The 27,487-nt window shown below is 41.5% G+C and overlaps 1 protein-coding gene across 5 annotated transcripts in view; it reads right to left on the reverse strand.

Moving 5' to 3' along the window:
• Positions 1 to 27,487, reverse strand: part of LOC118333264 (rho guanine nucleotide exchange factor 9) — a 44,229-nt gene that overhangs the window by 8,984 nt on the left and 7,758 nt on the right. For 3 of the 5 annotated variants that reach the window (XM_035668829.1, XM_035668825.1, XM_035668827.1), the window contains 7 exons: positions 9,980 to 10,159; positions 9,209 to 9,298; positions 7,919 to 8,119; positions 5,602 to 5,781; positions 4,971 to 5,203; positions 3,756 to 3,885; positions 2,778 to 2,909 (listed from right to left, as the gene is read on the reverse strand). In XM_035668829.1, the coding sequence (XP_035524722.1) occupies positions 2,778 to 2,909; positions 3,756 to 3,885; positions 4,971 to 5,203; positions 5,602 to 5,781; positions 7,919 to 8,119; positions 9,209 to 9,298; positions 9,980 to 10,159 (1,146 nt within the window). Of the gene's footprint in view, positions 1 to 2,777; positions 2,910 to 3,755; positions 3,886 to 4,970; positions 5,204 to 5,601; positions 5,782 to 7,918; positions 8,120 to 9,208; positions 9,299 to 9,979; positions 10,160 to 15,599; positions 15,835 to 27,487 lie in introns of those variants that run through there. The other 2 variants (XM_035668830.1, XM_035668826.1) reach the window with 2 other exon arrangements.

Raw genomic sequence — 27,487 nt, forward strand, 5'->3', positions numbered from 1 at the left:
CATCCATGTTTCCCAGAACAAAAGATGATGCCTTTAAAAATCTTATTCAAATTAAATCCAAAACCCAAAGATGTCACTAGAAAAAGCCTGCAGATGTTCACATTTGAGAAGCGTTTTTATACTTTGTCCTTAAAAATGCCTCAAAATGATTAAACAATTGTTAAGATTGTTTTTCTCAATGAATACATCAATCATTACAGCTCTATGGGGCGGCATTGTATCATGAGGTGTTTCTTATATTGTGCCCACTTCATCCAGTCTAACACCAACAGTAACTACAGTGTCTAGAGGCTTTTTCAGACCTGCAGTTCGTTTGTTTTGTTCTGATTCAGGGACTAATTTAATATAATTGTTACATTAGCCCCTTGGTTCGTTTGTGTTCACATGGCAACATTTGAAACAGGTCCAAAAGCTGTAAACGAATGCCATGAGGGAGCAAGCTGTTCTCTCATTGGTCAGAAATATTACTGGGAAGATTTGCCTCATGGTGTTTTTGTGGTTAATGTACCAGTGTTCATTAAATTAACTAAATTAAATTAACAACAAATCCAGTTTGGGCGAGCATCTAGACTGCGACTAGAAACCAATGTCCTTACGCATCTTGTCTCAAGAGTTCGCCATCAGAGAAGGGATCTGATGCCACTGTACAAGCCAGCATTGTTTCTAATGGTAGGTTCAATTGAGCTCTGACTCCAGAGTTCAAGTGGAGGGAAGCCGAGACCACCCAAAATGCGATCTCGGCCCCGCATCTGAGTGTGATTTCTGTGTTCAAACACGCTCCAGACAAACGCCTGTGTCTGAAATCACTCCTTGTTCATGCATTCACTACTCCCTATAGAGCTGGACCTGTATATTCAACTATATTTGTTAGTTGGGTAGACTATAGTTGGGATTTGGATATTTACACACACACCTACACTTCTGTCTCTTACTACACACCGCTGCACACACAGGCATGCGGCATGCCTTCTTTTTCTGCTTTTTCTCCCTGTATCACAGCAGCGACAGACACATACAGGAGTATCTGTCCGCCCCTTGACTTTCTTTGTCAACAGTATGTTCTATAAAGTCACCCGAAAAACACAACTTGCATTTTGGATTTTTTTCACAGCAGGTGAGGATCGTGCAGTTAATCTCTCTCTCGGCCTATCTGCAGAGTTAGTTAATTGATCTCTTGGATGGATAAAAACATTTAAATAAAATGTCATGCTCAGATTGTGTGCTTCTTCTTCTAGGCTGTTTTTATATTTTTCAACCCCCGAATGAATAAGGGTGGAGCAAACGAGGTAAAATTGGTACGCTGGTTAATACGTGACTTGAGTCGACAATTTCCTTTCAATATGACTTTAATTCAAATACCATTTTTAATTTTACAACTGCCATAGCCCCATAAAATATACAAAAAACTATGAATATTTCATTTTAGTTTTCAACTACAAGACTACAGGGAAGAAGCTAACAATCATTTTTGTCACTGATTAATTTCCCAATAAAGTTTTGGTCTATAAAATGTCAGAAAATAGTGAAAAATGCACATCACAATTTCCTAAAGCCCAAGCTGACATCTTCTGACTGATTGTGTTGTCCAACACAACAGTTCAAAATACAAAGATATTCAGTTTACTATCGACGTAAGACGAAGAAAAGATGCAAATCCTCACTTTGGAGAGGCTGCAATCAGAGAATGTTTGGCATTTTGCTTGAAAAATTACTTTAATTGATTGAACAGATTCATTTTCTGCTAATCGACTAATTGTTCCTACAGCCGTTCATCAACCACAACTATCCTTAATTTGCAGGAAGAAGATGGCTACATCGAAAACATCCTCTTTGCTACCATTGCCTTAGGACCAAATATCCAGTCACACTATGAGGTCAAGGAAGAAAAAAAAAACAAAATAAAGAACAGGCATCTTTTAATAAGCGTGCAGAGACATATCTGCATCCGCACGCTGATAAGGACGAGATGAGAGGAAAAGATGGAAGGCTACATGCAACGTGTTACTAACACACCCTGAGGGCTGCCATTACACATGTTGTGCTGACGATGCTGGAGAAGGATGTTTAGAACAAAGACTAGAATATATTATTTAGTGGTGTCTTGGAGCAGAATTTATTTAGTGGACTAGAACAGCACATGTGGTGATCTGCAGGAAACACTGGAGTTCATTTCTGGTGTTAGAGATGTTCAAAAGTGATAGAAGGGGAGGGGGGATGACGACAGAGTGATAAACAGAAAGACAGTATATATATATATGTCTTTGTTAGTTTGTTACGTGTGCGTTTGTGTGTGTAATGGTGAAATTATTGTGTTGTACACGTGTGGGTGATGACGCAGTTATTCAGCCCCTGTGTGTGTTTGTGTGTAAGTGTCTGCCTGCATTTGTGTCTGTGTCTCTGTGTGCATGTATTGTAGAGTTTAGCCGAGCGTGAACATCCGTCTGACAGGAGAGCACAGCCTCGGTGCATTAGAGCCCAAACTACCACAGCTCCATTTTGTGAAAGGTGCTGAGGATTTGAACACATCTTCACTGGGGGGCTGGTGCGTTTCTTACAGTATTATGTAATCTGTTTGCAGCTCTCGAGTAAGGTTGAAGAAGAAGTCACATTGTCTTCAAGCATCTCCAGCATCCCCAGCCATGTGATACACAACTTTCAAGAACACAGACTGAGGGTGTGTTTTAGCTAATCAGCTTGTTTTCAGCAACAGTCTCCAAAAAAAAAGGAAGAAAGTTAACAAAGAGAGAGAGAGAGAGAGAGAGAGAGAGAGAGCCTACCTTCTTACAGAGGACCAGCTGGTGATCAAAGAGGAAGAAGACTCGCTGCTGGCTACGTCCATACGGCTGATAGATCCATGACAACTCCCCAGTGTAGATGAGCTCCGAGCTCCTGTCCAAGATATCATCCCCCTACACACACACACACACACACACACACACACAGATATGCAATTTCTAAATGAAGAAGATACTCAGACAGAACTATGTAATTGATGCAACTTCCAAAAACTAAAAAGCCTAACTCACTCACACTAAAGATCGGTTTACATATCATGATTAGTAGTTTTCAGCCTGTGAAAGCGGTTGTATAACATCTTCTGTGGCTCTGAAGGAGTTTTGTCAAGTCGAAGAACAAGTAAATGTCATTGAGATGTCATCAGGTGTATCTCAGCTTGAAATTATTATTTTTTTCTTTTACAAAGCTTGCTTTACAAACTGGAACATTGAGTTTATAAGATATGGCTGCTTACCAGCCAGGGGTAATGTGACAAAAAAATCCTACCCAGTTGCATCAGTTTGGGTCATTATTTTTTTTATGGGCCTCTTACTTGCATAGAAACATTGTGAAACTGTAATACTAAATTGATGCAACATTTAAGAAATTAAAGGAGGGAATTTCAAAAGCATATACAAACACTAAATTAGATGTTTTTAAAGGCTAGGTTGTGTAAAAGTCTGAAAGCCGGAAAGTCCAGTAAAAGGCAATATTAGTTTAAAAGAGAAACATTCAAGGAATTGAAATAGTTACTTTAAGAATTTTAAACACACAGACACGATGTAATGTTTTCCCAAAGTCCACAACTTGAGGTTGTGTAAAACTGTCTACATTTAGTGATAGATATATAGGGTAAATTTTAAGTTATTCCATCCCGAGAAAAAATATATGACTAAACAGATGGACAAGACAGATTTTACCAGAAAAACAACATCAGTGGACATCAGATGCTTGGTAATTACTCCACGATCTACACATACCTCCCAGTCCAGAACAGAAGCTTGCCACTGGGCGATCTTGTCGATGTTCTCCAGCCTCCTCTTCCTCTCGTTAATCTGCTGAGTGACGTTCCGCATTACTGCCAGTGCTGCTGCCACGTATCGATAGTCACTACGGACACAGTGTATACATAATTAGTCCTGGGGTGTTAAAGGGAAAAGTTACAGCTCTTGGAGGTTGGCCCCTCTTTAAAAAAGACATGTAATGTTGCAGTAGTGAATGATAAAGAGTAGCCTATTAAAGGACTGGGGTTATAAACTCAAGTAACAGCAGTAAGTCTGCTGGAACACAGTCAAAATAACACAGTGCTATTTAATTCTAATCAGCCACTTTCTCTATCCACAGTTAACTCTGACTGTGTCTATGCTAACTGAGCTGGATTTATCCCTCTGGCTTAGATGTGCTACGGATCCAATCCTCACTTTGGAAGATAATGCGTGTGTGTGTGACAGTGCTATGAGTGTGTGTGTGTGACAGAGAGCAGGCCTATATCTGGCAGATTCTCCACAGCTCCTAACAGTCAAACACTGTGATCTGGCAGGCAGAGCTGGCAGAGCTGGCACCTGTCCCTCTCTGGCTGAGAACGCATGGTTTGTGAATGACCTGGAGCTGGCTGAGACACGCTGAATCACTTACACCATGTTTCTGTGGGTTTGCACGCATGAGTTTGCACATCTGGATGCTCGCATTTGTGCCTGTGCATGAGAGATCATCTGTAAATGTTTATATTGTGTACTGTGCTTCTGTGCTGGGTGCGCAGTGTGTGGAGAATGTTGATGCTTCTGCCAGCACAAGCCCAAATTCATATTTAATCTGCAAATCTATTTATAGCCAGAGTTCTATGCAATCATCCTATGGCTGCGTACTGAAATGAAAATGATTTGACATGGTTATGAATTGCAGCACTGTAGCATACATTTTCAATACAATTGATGTTCCTTGATGAAATGTTTTCCTCTAAAACCTTCTCAGAAAGCTGGTAAAACAGTGCCAAACTACATTTGTTTCAGTTCATGCATGGATAATCACTGCTACAGTCCAATAAACACAACACCTGCAACGACTGCACTGCAACACAATGCATCTGGAACACAATGATGGCTCAGTAATGTCTTCTTTTTAGAAACAAATGAACTACCATCAGAAAGCTACACAATCAGCAGATTAAATGTGACCTTGGCCTAAGCGTACAGTACCTGTGCTCCTGTGCAGTGTATTTGAGAAGCTCAGCCAACTGGAGCGGATATTTGCAGATTTTCTGGACAGGGGTGAGCAAGAAGCCGTCTATGGCAATGTCAATCATTTGCTGGAGGAGGCGACAGGCCTCAAAGAAGTGCTGGTACCTGCCATCCCTCATCAGTTTGCTCAGTTCCATACAGGCATCCAAGTGGTTGTTACAGTATTCTGAATAGATCCAAAAGCCATCTTGCTGTAGAATAAAGAGTAGATAAGCAGAAAGACACATGTTGAGAGAGGAAAATATGTAATGAATCCTCTTTTTAATAAAACATGCTGGGAAGAGGAGTGCCAATGTGTACAGAAGAGCAGCGACGGTTGCTAAAATTTTTATTAGAGCTGTTTTCTCAAGATCATGACTTAATTATCTCGTTATCTTAAGATAAACTGTTTGCTGGTGACTTAATTATCTCCACAACTTAACTGTTATCTCAAGATAACGAGATAATTAAGTTCTGATCGTGAGATAACAGGCCTAACAAAATTATTAGCAATTATGGCTGCTCTTTGCTGGACAGCATGTTTGAGGTTGTTTTTTTCACACTCATTTTTTGTGTGTTAAAAAATAGCAAAAACACTATTTGAACTCACATGTTCTAAAAAGCATGGTCCAATTTCAGAGAGGTGTGGTTCCTCTGTGTTGTACTGTTTCTCCAGGTCTCTAACAAAGCCCATCTGGAAGCGGTAGATGTCCTCGATGTTCCCAAAAATGACCTTCAGCTGGTCGTCATTGAACATGTCCACGCGCTTCCTGCACTGGCGCAGGTAGCCCTGTAACAATACGGGTTACAACTACTGTGAGGCTTTCAAAGACGATACAGTTTGTAAGTGCCAGGTCCTGAACTGTAACATGGCTGCAAGGCTATGAGACAGAAACTGCATCAGAAAAGGCCATAGCGTTGTTACATCTCATCACTATTTTTGTTCATTCTTTGTAATAAACATGTCATTCCTTAAACATAATTCATTGGAGTCAAAATGAACTATGACTCTCCAGAAGCTTCTGTAGAGACAATTTTGTGTAGGTTGAACTGTGGCCCCAATTTGTCAGTTCAATTCTTGTGGTTAATTAAATGCCCCGAAGCTTTGGCACATTGGGAAAAGATTTGCTGTAAGAGGTAGGTTTTTGCTATTTCACACTCCACCACCCAGAATTCTCTCTGTTGTCTTTGTGAAAAACAAATGCTAAGCCTTTTTGTTTTCCTTCGAAAAGATGAGTTCAATGCAAATAATCAAAATGAAAGCAGTGTTTTTTTTTTTTCAGAAAAGTTCTTTTTCCAAAATAATCTCTGGCACAAGATTAAAACAAATTATTTCTTATATATTATGTAATTTATATTAAGATAGGAAGCTTCCTCTGTAATAGCACCCTGACTGACTAGCACAACCACTACAGTCATGTGTTCCATGAAGAACCAGGAAAATATTAACAGCTTACTAACATTTTGACTTCATGTGCAAAGGGATTTCTTCCACTCTAATTAGCTTTCCTAAATCCTTAAATCCTTTACTTTTAAGTATATGTAACTAACATTTTTAGATGTTAATTAGTTTTGACAAAGTATAAAACGTCTAATAAATAATCTACTGCCTGTGTATGTTTATAGCAAGTTGGAAAATGCTGGGTACCTCCATAGGTAAGTGGAGGTGTGGAGGTGAGAAGGTGAAATTAACGCTTTATTGCATTATTTTTAAACATTACGCTGCACCTGGAATACAGACAAAGAGTAAACAGAGGATTGAGGAAAGATGTTTAGATAAGATTACAAAGATAGAGAATAAGATAGATAAGAATTTGCACTAGAAAATCTTGCCCACCCAAAGTCATGATACTATGGTATTTTGTTCAGATAATACCGCTATGTAACCAGCACTCACTTAGATTACTGTGCTGGTAACAAACAACATTTAAGAAACAACTGCTTCACATGAAACAAAACTTTTGTGTCTTAGCGGGAAGAACTGGTGGCAATAGACTACTGTACTGCTAGGAGTATGTTACATTGTTAGTGCTAGCAGTGGAACAAACAGATGTGTATGGAACTGTGATTGATTATAACTATGGTCTGTTTTCTCTCAGAAATTAAACAAACCTGTCTCTGGTTAGCCATTACTGGAAATCTTTACGACATAGATATTTGTTTCTCAATCATAACGTGGCAGTTTTTCCTTTTGATTTCTTGATTTGAATTCATATCAAGACAGAAACACAAAGATACAACTGTTCCATGTCACATAATATGTTTATAGAATAAATCCTGTATCTGTACTGTGCACGCATACGTGTTTTAGGTTATATAATGGATCACTATGGCATGTTAGATCAGGCCTGTGTACATGCAAAGCTAGGCAAATCAGAATTGGTGAAAAATGTACATTTAGTTCACAGGACTTAGGAATTAAATTGTTCATATAGTTAGAGGTTTGATTCTAAATAATAGGTCAGGATTTCCGATTTCCGATTTAAATTTGGCAGTGTTATGTTGAATCTTTATAAAAGGCTTGTCATCCTAAAAATGACAACTGGCAAGGCATTTGTTTAATTTTATTAGGTGTGAATTCTAGCTCGTCACTTCGGTATGATTCATAATATAATAACAAACTTAATCTGGACTAGATCACAAGTGTGGCAGCTGTCACTACTGTGTAGAACTGACAACTGTGTTCATAACTGATGAAAATAGAATTGTTTTTGGAGTGTTTGGAAATAAACATAAAAAAACATTTCTTGAATAAAAGTGAGAATGTGGGAGTGTTAAGAATCATAGACCCTTGTGTAGCATAAAAAGGGCTGCTTCTTCTCTCATACACATTTCAGTTCAGTTCAGTCCAATTATCTTTCCCTTCATCTCTTTGGTAGTAAAGTGTGCCGTGTATGTGTTGGTGGATGTGTACATGTGCTTAGTACCTCACAGATGTCCTTGAGGTGTTTGATGTAGTGTCTCTCTGTGCTCATGATCTCATTGATGACGTTAGCTCTCATCTGGTCTCGGTTCTGGAGGGGCGAGCCCAGACACAGGCAGTCATTGGTCGGGTCCAGGTGCCCGTTCTGCACTTCGCTCGTCCCCTCAGCTGGCTCTGCTCCCCCATCCTCCTGGTTCACCCACAGCTGAGTACAAACACATTCACACACACAGACACACACAGCCACACACACATGCACTTGAGTAAGACATATGCTCACTTAAGTCTTAAGTGTATCAATCTGATGAAAAAAGTATTAGTAAACAGATACGTTTAGGGTCATATCACAACACTGTAGGTACTACTCACTCCTCATGAGCATGAATGCATACAGCACACACACATACACACACGCACCACATACATGAACACACGTCTCACACACACAGAGCTTCATTTAGAGAGTCTCTGGTTGTTTGGATAGTTAGTGAGACTGTCGGTCCAGCAGTCAGAAAGGTGAAGGACAAACTGCCAAACACTCCAGAGTTTTAAGAAAGACTCTTTCTGAGGCCGATGCCCAGAGGATATTCAATGCCCAGCTTCGGCCCTGTGTGTGACTCAAATAAATCTCCCCCCTGCACATATGCATGCAAATACACTCGCACACAACCTCACAATTTCCTCACGCATGCATGGCACTCACCAACACACGCACACACACACAGGACCACATACATAGTGTATTCCACTCTCGCTCATAGAAAAGGGCCAAGTGAGCGTGGTTTCAGATGTCCAGCAGCCAACACCTGATGACACACAGTTTGCCAAGAGAACATCAAAGAACCGACGGGTAGAATGCCAAACACAAGATGAGAAATGCATCGCCACAGACAAGCAGAGTGACGGGTGGTAGAGCACTGACTGCAGACGAGAACTACTAGCGCAGCATTAAGACTGAGAAATAGTCAGAGTCAATAGTAAATAGAATACTGAAAAAATAATCAATGTTCAAAATAGAAAGAACAATGAATGTTAACAGGAATAATGTTTCCAAAATCCATCTACTTCTATATGAATCCATTTGTAGAATTTGAGTACAGGCCATTAAGAAGACATTTAACTTGTTGTTTATTTTACTTTTGACTCATCAGTTCTGCCTCTCTATCGACCCCGTTGAGGATGATGTGATAACGTCATGGTAACGTTAATGTTTGGTAATGTTGAGGGTACGTTGTGTGGACAGACTGGAGCGGGCGGGCAGGCTGGATGGGTAGATGAAGCTGGGAAAACGCACCTTTGACGTGGTGTTTTGGAACCGTGGAGTTGCTATGGGGTTGATATAGAAAACCTGTTTTGTTTGGGGCTGAGGAGGGTGGGGTTCCACCTTGGAGAGAGAGAATGACAGAAGAGAAAGATACTTTTTGGTTGACAGTCAGTCAGCCTGTCTGCCCTGCCCTCTCAGGAGTGAATATGGAAGGGTGGACAGGTGGGAATGGCCATGAGTGTCTGGAGGGGGAGGGGGGACTGAGGGAAGCCTCATCCTACAACAACGTTGCTAATTATTCCTTCAATAAGTTAATTAAAAGAACTATGGAGTAACATACAGTAACAGCTGAATCAGATCTTTGTGTTTGGTTTAGTTGAGCTCAGATGTGGGTGAGATTATATAATCACGATAAAGTGAGAACGTTGTGAATTTAAGTGGATTTCAAGGGTAGGAGTTGAAGGTGGTGCCAAACTAAAAAAAGGGGCTCATCAGCATCTTTGTTTCGTTGTCCCTGAACACCCGATAAAGGCACTTAGCTAGCTGTTCTCTGATCTCGTCAGTGTTATGTATTATTCAAATATAGCATTATTCAACCGTGTGTGTCTGTGTGTAGCAAGCATATCAGTATGTGTGTGTGTGAATGTGTTTTGTGTATACGACAGAATACGTGTGCAGGTGCACCTTCCTCTGGATATTTATCAGCTTGTGTGCATATGTTCATGTGCCTCCATTTCTCTATGTGAGTGGGTGTGTGTTGTGTCTATGGTCGCTGGCCAGCCATGGCTACAGCTAACTCACCCGTACAAAGCTGGCAGGGAACCATCCTTCCTCCTCATCAATCTGGCCCCACCACCAGTCCTTGTTGGAGGCGTCCAGCACCTTGATGACGTCACCGGCCTTAAACGCCAACTCCCGGTCCGCCATGGTCACATGGTCCCATACCGCCTCAGCGTTGACGATTGAACCTCCACTTATCAACTGGAGAAATTGGAGGGAAAGACATATCGTATCTTATGCTTTATTCTCATTACATGAAGCCACTGCTGTGGAAACCACTAAAAACAGCATGGACAGCACTGCAGACACTGACCAATAAGTATGGATCCACGTGATCTAAAACAGCATAGAAATCAAATTTAAAAGTGATTGTAATTCAGTACTCAGCCTCATTTTGGCCTCGATTTGTGTGAATCCTTGTTTTTAAACCCACTCAGATTACTAATGGATGCAAATACACACCCTCAAAGCCAGGGCCCACTGGCAGCTTAGGGATTGCAAACAGAACAACACAATAGTCGACACAGACCACAGTACAGCACAACAAAATACAACAACACAAAAAAGGCAGAGCCATTAGTGGAGAAACAACACAGCGTTCAGAATCACAGCACCAGTCTCCACACAGGGACAGTAATTGGCCCATTATGACATTAGAATAATTACATGTGTTAATGTAATATAAATGCTGAGGAGCAAACAAATGTGAAGGGATAATCTCCCTTCCTTCATGCTGTCACCGGCGCTTGTTATTTTATCTGCAGCACAGTCTTTGACAAAACATGGAAGGATGACTCATCAAATCTTTTCTATTGATTTTAGAATCATGAATAAATAATGTGGACATTATGCGACACTGAAAATAAATGTTTAAGTTGTACAACTGTGTTCCTGCACAATGCACATGAGCAGAGTATTATTTTATGTGCATGCGATGGCCATGGTCCGTAAAGTGTGGAAGCCTAGCCTGTCAGGTTATCAGTATTCTTTAGGGGGTTTGGAGAGGCTAAAGGTTGCTCTCATTAAAGGACAAGAGACAGCGGACAATGTTCCTGAGAAGGACCTGAGTCTGACATCATCCATCTACCAAGCAGCCTCACCATCCATCACACAGGGGCTTTGTTGCCTTGAGACGTGCGCAGAGCCACGTATATACGCAATCACGTGCAGCCACACTTTCTAACTTCATATACATATACACCCCTGTATGCATCTGTGGCACAGTTCCAACTGTTTGTTCCAATTGCGCTCTCCAAAGTAGTGTTCATCAGCATTCTCCAGTCCAGAGCAAACCATGCATCCAATCCCTGGGGCTGTGGGCAGAGCAGCCAGCGCTAACCAAGCTTGACAGGAGCTGCTTCGGCTCTAGGTAAGGAGTTATCAAAGGCCTGGAAACAGGGATGTCACATAGATGGATGATAAATTAGTTCTTTACTTCTTAAAGATTTTGTATATTAATATTGATTGAGCTACTGGTATTTTGTAAACAGAGCTCGTTCTGTGTTTTTTTTTCCTTCAGTCCTTTAAGATTTCTTTGCCTCTTACAAAGTTAAATCCCCGAATGGAAAAACCTTTTAAAATGCACCTCATCACTCCAGCAAAAAAAACGCTATTCCTCCTATGTGCTGATGCAGTGTGTGCCATAACGTCCATGAGAAACTGCAGATTGTGTGTTTGTTTGTTGTGTTTCAACCCCGCCCCCCCATGAGGATCTAAGCTCTTGGACTCAGCAGCTACGTTATTCCCTCAACCTGTAGACAAGTCTACTTCCCTGATGGCTTACTGAGACAGCTACAGGGGATATAAGCCAATCAGGGCAGAGGAGTGAACATAGGGAGGGACGTCCATGCCTGGAAGGGAAAGAACAGCCGTCGTCATGGTGACAGATGAGGATGCTTCACTGGTATTGACAAGATGATGGGATGAGGCAAGGACACTTCAGGATGCACCAGAATATTTCCAAATTTAGGCGTGTGTTTTGTGTGTGTGTGTGTGTGTGTGTGTGTGTGTGCCTGTGTAAGCAGACACACACACACAAGGAAAGGAGAGCAAAGACTGACCACTAAGGAACTGCACTCTGTTATTAAATATTAAAATGACAAAGCAATCCCATTAGAGAACCTAGTGCCATTATAATTTCCATGTCAATGTAAAAAACAAAGGTATATAGTGTAGACCTCTGCATGCAGGTTTTAGATCAAAGATGTAATTGAGCAGGCTGATTCAATCAGATATCACATGGCTGGGAGCTGGGGTAACAATAGCTCCAGCCTATATCTCAAAGCTCTCCACTACAGGAAGAGAGGAGGATTACCGCAAAAACATGTGTCACGCTGCCATGGAAACAGGACCAATGAATAGTACTCAAAAAGATTTTAAATATCATTGTTTATTCAGGAAAAGGAGTTTGATTTAAAGAATTTATTATACAAATGGATAGCTAGAGGAAGCCAAATCAGTTCCACTTGACCGTCACCATCTGACATCAGGACCTCTGCCTGAAACAGCACTCACAGAACAGATGAGCCTTGGCACTGAGGTCAGTCTTGCTTCTTGCTCCTTCACTGTAATGTCTGCTTGCCCTAATCCACCCACCCCCCCTCTCCAACCCCACCTCCAGCACCACTCCATTTTCAGCCCCATTCACTCTAAGCACAATCTCTCTGGTCCCCATCAATCTGCTGTAATATAGGCAACAGACAGAAAGAGCGAGGGAGAGGGACAGATAGAGATCCATTCACGGCCAATGTTCCTCCCTGCTCAGTTTTTTCTCCTTCCCCTCATCCTTCCATCTCCCTAATGAGATCAGCACTGCCCTCTCCAATACATTGCATCCTTTTTCCCCCTACATGTCGGAATAAATTAAAAGCATTACATAATCAATCTTCCCAATACTGGCCACAGCACAGCCTCATACCTAGCTTGATCAAATGGCACACAGTAAACACACAGACACACAAACACAGAGAAGTCTTGCCACAATACTCATCATTACCTGTGTGTCTACCAGCTGTAATGACCTATGTCATCATTACGGTTACACTGCAGTTACAACATCAAAGATCAGAAGGCGAACCGGCCGTCTTTAAACCGCAAAACCTGTATTTGGGTCAATGCAAATGAATGCAGAGGAATCTTTCCCTATACATGGGCATATATGACAAGGCTTTCTGTTCCATATTCAAGCACAGACTGACAAGTACATATGTAAGAACAGAAAGCCGATTCCTTCGCTTATATCATCTTTGCAGCACCACACATCAGCATTCACTGCACTGGCAGCTCCACTGCATTCCAACATCCTCCTCTATCTCTAGCCATAGCACATCTGCACCAAAGCACCTACAGCATCCCTGAGCAAACACACACACACACACGCCTTCAGCCAGCCTTACCATGTTTGTGGCATGTAACTGTTCAGAGAGTGTATGCATGGAGAAGTCCGGTTCATACAATCATGATAATTAAATCGCTTTTGGAAGCGGTCGACGTGATGGTCCTCCGCAAGAGATGAGCCTGCGATGTAGAGTAACAAGGTGCTGTATTCCAGAAAGAGGCTTCTCTTTCCGACGCACCGAGTGAGTCTCGCAGTCCGTCCTCCCTGTGTCTGCCAACCCTGTTATGTAATACACTTATACCCTGAGTCTGGGAGCCAATCAAAGACGCTCTTGACTAAAACCGGTGAGAAATACACACACATCCTCACTGTTGTCTCGCTCGTGCACACCATCCGCACATTGACACTTCTGACTGCACAGCATTTAACAGAGCTCTATTAGAAGGCACCTGCCCTGGGGGGATTACAAATGTGTGAACACTTGGGATGTGTGCAGGACTCAGATTCAAAAAAGGAACTACAGATAACACCCACCCAGACTATCTCACACACACATGCAACTTAACATGCTCACATGCTTACATGTGAACACACGTGTAAGTAGCACTGTGTTATCACTGCTAACCGACCAAGCCAAAACCACTGCAGTACACTATATTATGATGCTATGTTTACAGTCCTGTGGGAGTCCCTGCTAGGAAGGATGTTTTCGCGTTGTACCAGTGATGAAAACACCAGCCCACATGCAACAGCATGTGATGGAGGTATCTGTGTTCATAATACATGAGCGCCAAAAAATGTCTTTCTACACCTGAAGTACCACACTTACCACTTAACTAGACACACACAGAAAACACACAGCACTTAGCCATCAGTGTGAGAGAGCACATACAGTATCTTCACAAAACCTAGCCAGCCTACCAACCCTATTAATAGGACTGTCATGGGCGGCTCTGGGATAGGCTTTTAGCATATCTATTTCTGACATTCATTCAACATTCATGACACCTGCCTCCAATCCTTCATTACATTATGCCACTGCATGGGAAGAAAAAAAGAATAGGCGTTTTTATCTCCATCTGACATTCAGTTTCACTTTGAGAACATTGGATTTGTAAGAAATATGCACTTATAGTGACATATTTTTTTATCAGTCACTATTTAGGGACCAGGTGTGATAAAGTGTGGGCTTCAGAAACAGGTGCCACGTTAAAATGTTACAAACAGCAGAAATATTAATATTGTGGGCTATGAAATGGGAGCTGAGTTTAGCTGCATCTAAAATGGGGGAAACCTGGAGTGATGGAGGCCCTCCTTTATTAGGCCTAGCCCTGCCTGCTATTGGTCCCTGTTCAGCTGAGATTACAATGATCCTCCAGAGTCTACGATCAGCAGCACAAACCTCTCACTTGCACCACTATTTGCTCCAAACATCACATTTATTTTAGTGCAGAGATCACTGCTCAGCTACTAGCTGCCATATTGTGGATGTGGCTACGGTGGATCACAGTAGGAAAACAAGTCCTGACGCAGCAGTAGGCTGTCGTTAAAAAAAGACCATCAGACTGATATTTTCATCTAAATATCAAATTATTAGGTACTAAAATGAATCCATGCGCATAATCCACAGTATACAACATGGAGGAGAGAGGGAGATCGACGTGGTGGAGGGGGGAGGGGGGGGGACATGTTTATATGTGGGGGATATGAATTTCCAGTCACCACAGAAAAGGTAAGAGCATCACAGATCTGTATCCGCACAACTACGACCACCACCAGACAACACTAGCTATCACAAACGGTGAGAGGACACAAGACATAACGAAGGATTGGGGAGGGGGGGTAACAGAAATACATTATGTTGTACCAACGTCATTCATTTCAACGCGTAGCCGTGATGGAGCGCCGGGTGTCCCCGCTCTCGACCAACGCGCACTGCCTTTCTCTCCTCTCCTGTGTGAAAGTGCGGTGCGCTGCGAACCGGGCCCCAAGCGCAGATCCATTAACGAGTACCGAGGATGAACATCAACAGCACGTTCACAAGCACCAGAACCGCGATCACCGTAAACACCACGCAAGTCTGGACATCCAAGGCCATGGCGCAGCGCTGCGGGCCGATGCTGAGATGCGCTCTCAGTGACGGGCGGTATTCAGCTCTCCCGTCAAGACACGTAGCCTCAAAAGCGACCGAGAAATCCACCATTACAGTTAGGCAAGAAATGGAAAAAAAAAAGATTCCCCTACGCCTCTTCACACTACGCGATGTAATTCATAAAGGCACGGGAAGAGATGCATCATCCTCACCATCATCATCGTCATCAGTCTGCACCGCGATTTCTCCCCGCTAGTCAACACCTGCCGGTGTTTCGCCTCTTCCCCTAAACCAACCGACTCTCAGGCCAATAGATTCTCAAAGCAAACAAGAGAGAAGCTGTGCGCAGGCTGTTCGCAGCTGCCGAGCTGCCTTCCGGTGAGTGGGGACCGCAGAGAGATCGGCTGTGAGGCTGAGAGGCTGAGAGGCGGTCCTGTATTAATACAGATCAGCGCTCCACTGCTAGACTACCGGCATCAGCCATCACCTACAGTCGGGGGAGGGGCACAGCCAGCCCCTCGCTGACTACATCGACCACAGAGGCCAGAATCATAACCTCATTCATCTCCCACCCAATCTAAAAATATCGCCGTGCCCTGGTGATTTATCATTTATCATTAACAGCCCGTGATGAGGGAGAATAAATGTCAGAATAATGGATGCACGTTCCTCAAAGTGATCACCATCTTATAATTTTATTGGCATAATGTCAGCTCTTCTGCCACTTTGTTTTTGTCCAGGCATCCATCAGATACAATGTGCCCAGTTGATCTGATAATCAACCACATTTACACTCAAGCATCACTGATGCAAGCAGCAATCACTTACAGGTGCCTTCCATGGTAAATCAGTAGTGACCCCAAATGAAATGAAAACATAGTTTGACTCTTTGTTTTAATGGTTGCAATCTAAGTCTTCTTGTAAAATACATTTTAAGATAGGCAGTTCTCAACCACATTAAGTTATCATGTCACAACAGTAGGATCAGAAACGTGTGATGATGTTTGGGGGAGTACATGGTCATGAAAGGGAAATGTTTGATAGCCTGAAAGAGTATGATGCAGCTCAATGTCCAGACTGACCAAATACACATTTGTGTACGCTTTAACATTTTAAAAATGATCTTCAAAAAATCTATTTTTAATGCATAAAAAGAAAGAGGGGAAGAAAAGCAAGAATTATAATTTGCTCAATACAAAATGCAGAATACAAACATACTGTCCAAACTGGACAGCAGCTATAAACGTTGCCAGGTGTTTCAAGTTTAATACTCCTAATACTTCCTCTGACAGCATCAAGAGGTTTATGCTGACGCAGCTACAGAAATAAGATGGTAGGAAGTGACATCAGTAACCTACATTATTCATAACCTGCTTGCCAATAATAATGTTGAGTGCAAAACATGTTTTGTGAATATTGTAATATTACAATTTGCATTAATTACTACATAGTAATTATGTTAATTTAGTATTACACTTCCATAAAGGGGGACTCACATAGGACAGATTAAAACTCCACTCCCCCAGTTTGTAATGTAGGCTTTCTGTTCAAAAATGTGCAATCCCTAGTTGTAATAACATCATCGGGGGTATTTTCTTACACTTCCTCCACAGGCTGAGTGGGGTACTCCCTGTGACTTGTAAACTGATGTGTAAAATCAGTGAAGCTCCTCTTTAATTGAATAACATAACAGTGCAAAGTGTTAATGATACTTTATATTGTAATGAGACTAGAATAAAGTGCTTTTTAAGCATTTTGTGGATAAATTTAAACTAAATTGCGTATGCTGAGGGAACACATCACATGCACACAAACCTGGATTTATATGCTAAAAAATATAGGGAGGGAAATACACAATGGGTTCCAAATGGCTAAATGGCTCATTATCACCACTGAGGTGCCATTGAGCAAACCGGTTCAGCTCAAACTGTGGAGCTGCTCTGTGTCCCACAGATCAGAGGCATCCTCCAGATGTGAAGGTGTGGAATAAAGGTGCAAAAACATGTCTGAAAGCTGACACATGCACATCTCCACGTATCTGCAGTCCTCTAAACTAAACAAGCAAAACAATGATTTGTAGAACAGGGTAATATATTCAGAAGCACTGAGGTGTGGCCAATACTTATAGTGAATCTCATTTCCAAGCCCCAAGGAAAAGTGATGAGCGGTAATGCGGTAATCATGTGACGCTTGGGGCCCAGAAAGACATTATGACATACACATACTTTACAAGGGAAACGACTATAAAACAGAGTAACAATTTCCTGAGCGTCACACACATTCAAAAACCACCCCAAATAGTTACAACCAATATAATTTTGGCCCAATATAATTTTAAAGGTCACGACTGAGCTGTATGAAGATATTATTCCCATGAATTAATCCGCTTTATGACAGGAAAAAGGTAGCAAAATGTCAGTGGAAACTGCTCAAAGCATTTTTGAAGCTGCCATTCCATATGCTCAATATGTTCCAAACTGTCACATTTGCACTGACATACAGCTAAATGAACAAACTCTTGCTGCTAGCTTGCTTAGCTTTTTTTACGCTCAGGGCCAAGATAAACAAGCATAGTTGCAGGTGGATTTCTTTTGGCAAATATATGACTGTTTCAAAACATACTGAGCGTATGGATGGATGCTGGAGAAGTGGTTTGTGCTTCAGGAGTGTTCTGAAAAGTTTAGACACATTTCTTCGCCAAGAAAGCTGCTGCTGTTACAAACTTTCCAGAGCCACGTGTTTTCTCAGTGCAGTATCCCTTTAAGCCTCAGTGTTGCGAGTGTTGTGAGTGACAAGACACAATGGCTCCGGCTCCCATCTGATGCACGTGTTTGCCATTGGCATGCACATCCTTATTTCGGCCTCCATGTTCACAGTGACATTAAGGTGAATGCTGCATTATGAGCGCATCCCAGCATGCAGCACTTGTCCCGGTGTCCACGCCTCTCATTGTTGGCAGATTAGGAAGAGAGCACAACATGATTGTGAATGAATTCATACAGGAGAATCAGCTCAGTTCAGCGTGCGCGCTCCCAAACCAGCCGCTGCCTAGTCAACCATCCAACACACGCACAGACACAAAAACCCCTCTCCAAACTACGCTCTGTCTTCACATTCGGCTGAGAGCTTTGAGATGGATCAAAAGACCTCAGAATAAGTTTAAAAGAATAACACCAAAGGAGTGCACTATATCAGTATTTTTAAAGCCATAAATAATTTCCAGGGCACTTTCTGCACATACATGCTGATAAAAGCAATGGCTCCTGAAAGCCAGGCTTTCAGTGAGTTGCAGAGAGCTGTACGAGGCATCACAGCTGAGATATGACAACCGTCCTCAAACAAGCTTTTTTTCCTGCTCTGTGCTTGTGTGTGTGCATGTGTGTGTGAAACGCAGAGCGAGCAGATTACATAAGCCCGCCCTACCTCTGTGGGCTCCCTCTCCAATCTCCCTGACATTTAGACAACAAAGGTCACATCTGAAAGTCTAAATCTGCACAGACACCAATGCTAATATACTCATACATATACAAAGAGAGGGAGAGTTTGTAAAAACGGCAGAATATCTCCCACAGCACAGAATCACATGTTAAATAAGACTGAACTTAAACGTACTGTATGTGAATTACATACACAACAGGCACAGTTGACTTGCATCGTTATTGTGAGGGATTCGTATTATTACAGTATAAATGGGGTTTGACCATTTTTATGCCAACAATTTTGAAAAGTTTTTAATGTAATGTAATGCAGTCGAACCTAAAAACAAATTATGAACTCAAAAATTACATGGATTTTGAAAAGAATTTAAAAAAGAAATTCTTAGCTCATCCAACAGTATGCTATGCTATGTAGTTGGGTCAACACTTATTTTAACACAGTTGCAGCATTCTAAAGCTTAAGCTTCAATGTTCATGTTACTGTGTCCCCCAAACAAAGACCAGAATATGCAAGCTTGCACCACACCCATCAGTATTCCCAGTGGAAATTGATGAATATAATGAATTAACGAATGAAGATAAAATCTGCAGCATGTTCTTTCCTGTCTGGGTTATGACTGCTTTATGCCTTCCATTTATTACATTTTTTTGGTAATTTATCAAGTTATGGGTCCAGAGTTAAACAGGACAAGCAGAGCAATTCAGATCCCTCCATTGTTTCATGGGTCTATCTCAGATTATCTACACCAGTGGTTCTCAAACTGGGGTCCGGGGACCTCCGGGAGTCCTTGAAGGGGTGTAAATCTCCAAATCTTCAGTATAGACAATACTGGGATCCTCTGCAACTAAAATGTTGAGAACCTCTGGTTTACGCTATTGTCCACTGTACCTTCAAGGGGAGGTGGCTTTGTAAATACCTGACCCACTTCAACTGGGTTGGTTCTACATGACCAAAGAAAACAGAGAAAAAGGGCTTTTGCTCAAAATATAGAAAACAACCATAATGCACCGGGCCTATTCCCTTCCAAGGCCACTCCTACTCCTGCTGAAGTGTAAACTGCTACAAACAGCCTTTCAGAGCTAACATTAGGCTAAAATCTGATAGCACTAACAAACTGGAGCAGCATATGTGCTAAGCTAGTCTTTAATGGGCCTCATAAAAAACGTGTATTGTATGTTTTCACACTGCCGTGTTAGCAACAAGACACCTGCACCCGGAGGAGGAGCCATCCTTCTCTTGATATGACTGTCCAAAAGATGCATAAATACAGTCTGTAGTTTGAACTTCAAAAAAGAGATGCGTCATCAGGCTTTTGCTGGCAAATGAGAGGGGAGCTCTAGGCAACATGGAGGGAAGTTCATGAACATTATTCATTTGTGTGTACTACCCACATTGTAATGATACAAAGCTTGTTGAGAATTGTTTCCATTTAATGCCTTTCTATGAGGTCAATCCTCGCTTGCCCCTGATCCGGAGAAACATCAAAATGGAACTTTGCTTTGTGGTTGTGTACTCTGTATCACAAGGGTCTGATATAATGTCTATTACTGCAGCCACTGCACCAAACTGTCAAACAGTCAATCTCATGAGCTCACCCTTTATCCTCACTTGTGAAAATGACCCTGAACCCCTTCCAGAGAAGCAGCTGCTCACTCCCCACTTGATTGGGACATCTTTCCCCCGTGAGAGAACTACTCCAGTGTGCATCGGATACCACGGCCCAATTAAACCAAAGAGAGAAGATCATCTGCAAATAACAGAGGCTGATCTAATGTCATCAAACTGGACTCTCTCCAGACCTCGAGTGTGCCTCAGTATCCTGTCAATGAATATTACAAACAGATGTGAGTACAAAGCACATCCTCGACACCTTCCTTGAACAAAGTTGATGCAATGCTCCCGAAAAAGCGTGGTGTAATTATACCATTGCCGCAGAGCAATAATTCCGAATTCATGCCTCAGGGCAATATCCACTCATAATAGTTAGTAGTATCCTGGTAGGATGTAGGCAGGAAGCTCTGCTACTTCAACTTGGGAGTGGTCGTTTTCTACAATATTGGCATCATCCATTACTGCCACACTGACAACCATATGAGTAATAACAACTGCACCTCTCACCTTAAGATGAAGTACTATAAAAAAGATCCATACTCTATTTTTTAAGCATTACGTCCACCACCAGTAAGAACTGCATAAACCAAACTCTTTAAGTTTAATTCAACACATTTATTTCATCTCTTTTTTTTGCAAATTTAGCAAAATTCTTTATAAAGTCTCACTGAATAAGACTATACATTTCAGTGCTAGCAAATCAATCTGTCTGTGGTCAGTCAGGTATTTGGCTAATGGGAGCCAAAGCCCACCACGCCCATTTCCCCTTCAGTCTGCTCCAATTCTTTTGTTCCCCTCCCATCCCCACAACAACCACACTGACGTCCTGCTTCCTCCCAGGCCTTCCAACCACAAAGCGCCCTAAAAATAAATTGCTGGACTTTTCCTGAACACAGTTTTGTCACCATTGTTCAGACATCAGCTGTTTATTCGTTCAGCTCAATTTGGCTGCTGGTGTAAAGGCAAGTCAGTGGGTCAGAGCAAAGTGAATTTTAAGAAATAGTAAGAGATAGAGGAGATAAAGGAGGTAGGTCATGCCAAGTAGGGTGGAGAAATTAGGGTTAAAGTCATCATGAGTGATATCACAACATTCCTAGACCTAACTACTTTAAGAGAAACCTTCCTGCTCATTCATGACATAGCCATGGGACCAGTAAAAATGAATTATTATTTAATGATTAACCAGTGCAATATCTGTGTGTTCTGGAGGCTGTAGAACAAGATGAATCTTCCCTGCGAATGTGTTCTTTATGTCAGCCCCTAGTGAGTATGCATAACATTGTGAAGTTCTAGCAGAGAAAGAGAAGACACAAAGTCTTTGTATAAACACTGACAGAATTTAGGGTATGTAAAGTCTCTAGTGGAATAAAAAAAGTCTTTTAAAGACAAGCTTACAGAGGAGAAACATAATATGAGGCTAATTTAATATACGTCTCACCTGTTTTCCACACTTCTGTGACGGAAACTCATTACTGTGCTACTTTGATAATTGTATTTTATTTGCTAAAGGAAGTAGGTTAACTGTGGCATTAATGGCTGAAAGCATACAATACAGAGAACTCCAACTCAGCACTGCCCTCCTGTACCTCTATTAAAAATCCAAATAACACTGGAACCACTGGGGGGAACTCTCACTGTTTGCTGACAGTGCATACTTGACTTTTCCCATCAAACTGTAAAAGTAAAACAGAATAGTGCGTCATTTGGGGATTTACACTTATTTGCTTTCTTGCCTGCAGTTACATCTTATCTACACTGGTTGCCTGGCAATATCGCATTGAAGCTAAGACCTGAGGTGACTGCTCCCGCCCAAGAAATAGGAGTTATTGGCGGTATAATAGGAGATATAATATATTAATTAATGAGCTTTAGGGGTAAGCAGATTGTGTCTTTTGGACAGAGACAGGCTGGCTGTTTCCCCCTTCTTCTACCGAGCTAAGCTAAGCAGCTGCTGGCCGTAGCTTCATATTTATCCTGCAGACATTAAAAAGTTATCAATCTTTTCATTTAATCTTGACAAGAAACAATAAGCATATTTTTCCTTAATGTTGAGTGTATAATCATTACATCTTAAAAAATAACAGAGAAGCCATTATAGTATCGCATTCTATCCTTATATTATATATTATAACACTTTCACAGCAGTTCACTTCATCTAGATTACCTATTCACCACTATTAATTTGATTTTATCAACATTTTATTATCATTTGATCTTCTTCTCTGACTAGTGGTCTGAGTGTAACTTGATTTGCACACATGCTGACTCCATTACATATTCCTTAATACACCTATTGGTCCTTCTTAACAGTAGGAGATACATTAGATTACGAAGAGTTCTTAACATTTTCAAACTGAAATCCCTAAAGCTCTCCACTCTTCAGTGAAGGTGTGGTAAGTCTGAAATGTCTGTAAAATTTCCCACAGACGGGAAAGAGTGTCTCTGCTAAAAGACACTGTAACAAGCTCCCCAAAGACAGGATTGTAGCTTTTCACAAACTGCAACAAAAAGGAAGCATTAAGAAACACTGTTGAAAATACAGACTGTTATTTATTTATGTTTCTGTTCTCCAACGGTGCCAGTGGGTACTTAAATAAAGCCCAAAGATTGGTCATTTGAGAGCCCAGCTGTGGTTGAGGGATAAAATTGAATGACCTATGCTAGGATTTGGTTGGTTGCCTAAGCCAGTACTGCTTTACTGTACTTCTACTGTGCGGGCTGTGAGTGCGCTGAGTGAGCTCACTAGTGTCATCATTCATCAGAGCACTGTCAGCCACCTGCGGCCCAAAACACTGGGAGGTAAGAGGAGTTGTGCCTTACCACCATCCAACCAGAGTTTTCTGGCTGCTGCATTTGCATGCACTAGTGTTGGATATTTGTACTGTGGCGCTTTGGGGACAGAGTATTGTATATTTTACTTTTTATTGTAAAATTATTTGGTGAGGCTAGTCATCTGACAGACAATGGAGCACGTTTTTTTTGGCAATAAACAGCCTGCTCACTGTAATCAACCATCATGCCCACTAGATGCCATAGATGTGTCAGTCACTATAAGGGGGGTGGTGGGTACATCTCCACCTGTCCTCTGAGCTAAAATGATTTTACATTCTCACTGCTTCCACGCCATGAGAGTTCAAAAGCAGAATATCAGATTGAAATGCAAAACTCTGCAGTGAAGCCATATTTGGGTGCAAGGTTGTTCGGCATTCTGTGTTTCTCAGCATCTCACTTTCTGTTGATAGGTCAATTCCTACCATCAAAGACTTCATAGACTATCCCTGGTATAGTGCTGTCCTGTATAACATTCACTAACAAGCTTGCCATCTAAAATATATGACTGCACACACTCTCATACTCACACACACACACACACACACACACTCACAACAGGTTGCAGGAAGCAGGTGTTTTCACATGCCTGGAGGGAGGAACGGGATGGAGTGAATAAGGGGGAGATGAGGTGAGGGAGCAAAGAAAAAACAGTGGGGGAGAGAAAACTTGATCTGGGGAGAGGAGAGAACAGAGATGGAAAGATGGAGGCAGGGATGACGAGTTCTGAGGTCAAGAAGAAAGGGAGGCGGATGGAGAGGGAAAGGAGGAACAACTACAAGGAGGGGGTTGCATAATACGTGTATGTGATGGAGGGTTTTCTCTGACGCTGCATGTGGTGTAGCAGGAGAGGTCAGAGGCAGAAAGTTAAGCTAAATAATGTACACAAGAAGTGGCAGCTGCCAGAAAAATCCAGCCCATCTTTCACAGAGGCCTGCAGGATACATTCTAACTAGCTGAATACTATACAGGCAGTTAGCTTCTGCCTCATTATTTTAGGACAACAACAAAGTGACCATGGCTGGAGCTATGTATTCTATTCAGGGTACAAATACTCAATTAACATATACTTAGATCACAGCAGTTGTTGTTTTTTTTCACAAAAAAAAAAAAAAAGACCCAGTTGCTTCAAATTCACCCCAATTACTTACTTCCCAGTTGACAGACAAGAACTGGATAACAGTAACTGCTACATATTTGTGTAATGCCTATTCATAGTTCTAAATCTAAGAATCTATTCAAATAGTTTTTCCTCATTTAAGTAAATGATCTTTAAGTAAATGTGAAAAAACTAAACTTTTACTAAAAAGGCACTTGATTACAACAAAGAGCTGCATATAGCGTGATTTTCAAATAATTTAATCAGGATGCTGCATTTACCTATTCTGTATTTTGTGTTAATTATGAAAATTCTGAATGTGTACATTATTTGTGGGAAATTTCCAAATAGGGATGGTTGAGTTGGCACAGTTTTAAAGACACAGGCAATTATGCAAAACAGACATGATCCCCAAGACAACAGGCAGCATATATTAGCCTGTATGTTGACAAAGCAGCAAGATGACAACCCCTAATCAGGTCTGAATAATGTATTGGCACCTTGGCTGAGTGTAAATACTTGCCAGCCTAGTTTCCTCTGTTTTTTGTCCCCAATATCAATGTTGGAAACATTTGTTAGCTAGTATTTGAGCTGACCATGAATGTAATAACAATGCAATGGCCACATTACGTTGAATGTATGTAGGATTAATGATGTTCATCATGAATCATTTTTGTATTTTATGAATGCTTAAAATTTGAAGTATTTTGTGCTCAGTAAAATTCCAGCTTTCTCAGCTATAGACAGAATTATTAAGTCCCTTAGTACTCAAGTCAAGTCAATTTTATTTATACAGCCCTAAAAATCACAAATTTGCCTCAATAGATGCTGCAAACATATATGAAGAATATGGATCCGGGAACAAAACATCCACTAAACACTGACAGGACCTGGGCCGCATGACCTCTTCTCTAAAATGCAAAGTATTGTAGAGAAAAATTAGATTGTAATAAGACATGGGAAGATACAATACACAGCTATTATTATAGTCAGGTAAAAAGTTAAAGTTGTAAAAAAGAAGGGCTACAGTGAAAGTTAATAGTGGCATTAATACACACCTAAAAATCTCTCTGTGAAAGTCAACTGTAACACATTTCAGCCTGTGGGGTGTCTGCTCTAAGACGGTGCTGTCACATGATAAGGGATCATCATATTACCAAACACAAGGTGACATTCTTCTGTGTTGACTTACATCCAGAAAAAGTCTTTATCCTAATATAAACCTGTCAAATAGCCATGAAAATAAACACTGTATTACACAAACTGTAGAAGCTAATGACTGTGGGTAAAATCACCTAAGCAGCCTGGGAAAGACATCACAAATGACACACCTGATGCTGGATAACAAGCACCGGAGTGCCTTAGGCCTTAAATAGCCTCATAACAAAAATCACTGCATGTTGTGACATTACTGAAACCATCCACCAATATATCCCCACTGTCCTACTGTGGCAGCGGCATAACATAGATGGAGTTATGATGGAAGGATAGAAATACAGGCTCTGATGAAGTATTTAAAAAAAAAGAATGTGCTCCAAGAAAGCACAAACACAAACTGGTACATGCACAGGCATGCATGATCTGACAAAACACAGATGCGGAGATACTGTAAAACAGGATACACCAGTGAGTAAGAGAATTAACACACGGCACTGTTCCTCCAGTCCCTGGGAACATGCAGCCATCTGAAATAAAAGTGGAAAGGGCTTTTGTAGGGAGCAAAGGAAACCCTCTCAACAGTTATATAAGAGAAAAGGCCCTGAGCTTATCTGTCTCTCTTTCCAACACACACACAAAAACACACATACCACATAAGCATGGAGTTGCACGCCTATGCATAGAACAACAATAACAACACACACCTGACAGGCAAGAACCCATTCTTTAGAAGAAACAGCCTAGGGAGACTCTGACACAACCACCTGCTCAGATTCAGTCGGCGGCACTAGTATTTATCAGAACCCACTGCATCCTACAAAACAGTATTAGCTGGTGGCTGCAGTAAGTCACAGCAGATATGTGCCTGTACCTTGGCAGGGGAATGATGATGAATGAACACTTATAAAGGATTCTAGGTCGCCTGTGGCTCAGAGTGTGGACTGTACATACATGCAGTTATTTTGAGGAAGACCTATTCCTATGGTTTGTCTCACAGGGCTCTAAAATAAAGCCCTGGGTGAAGCAAATGCCACACATTCACAGTGTGTTAGACAGAGATATCACTAGCCGGTGCTATTCATTCCTCACCAAATAATGAGGTCGTCAGTGCAATGACTCATACACCCTGACAGATGAATTCGGAATACATCAGGAGAGCATGTGTGTGTATGTGTGCGTTGTGAAGAGGGTGTATCATAAGGGCTGAGGCCTAGGAGGCACATGAAAACTGAAACTATGCGTATATGGTTCAATTTACATATATGAGCGTTGGTGTTCCCCACGTGTGTATAAAGTGTCTGTGTAAGTAGTTGTTCAACTCAGATTTGTCCTTTTTCATCACTGCCCTACTATTTTCCCAACTAGCCACTGCCTGCTGACTCATGCGTTCATAATAAATAGATAGCATTGCATAATATGATTATGACCAGACAGACCTAGGTTAGCCCAAACTTAATCGTATAAGATTTCTGTTGAAACTCTTAATCTGCGTGAAGTCCTTAATAAGAAAGTCCCCCTTTCTGACAAGTTGTCAGCAGAGCTTCGGGCACAGCATTAGTAACACACAGGAAACTGTCCTCTCATCTGCATAGGAATTAACAAAGACTTTGTTAGAGGAGAGGAGAGGGCAGTGACTGGGGGAGAAATCCATTTAAATGAAAGGGAGAAGAGAGGCGTCAGCATTAGCAGTTAATCCACTGCAGTGAGAATGCTTTCTCTCTGTCTGCGGCCTCTAGGCTCCAGTCATCCCAACAGGAAGACTGTAACATACACTGCACTGTATCACAAACAACAGATCTGATCCTGACATGAGATCCACACCACATAAACAATGCATTACTTACCAGAAATAAGACAGCAACACACAGATTTAATGTAGAAGAATCATCCATCCATGTGACTGCACTACAGCTGCTTTACCATGTTATGTCATATAGTGCGTATACAGTATATATATATAAATAT

Source organism: Morone saxatilis, unplaced genomic scaffold (genome assembly GCF_004916995.1).
Source record: "Morone saxatilis isolate NCDOM2014 unplaced genomic scaffold, NCSU_SB_2.0 Contig22, whole genome shotgun sequence".
NCBI classification, from domain to species: Eukaryota; Metazoa; Chordata; class Actinopteri; family Moronidae; genus Morone; species Morone saxatilis.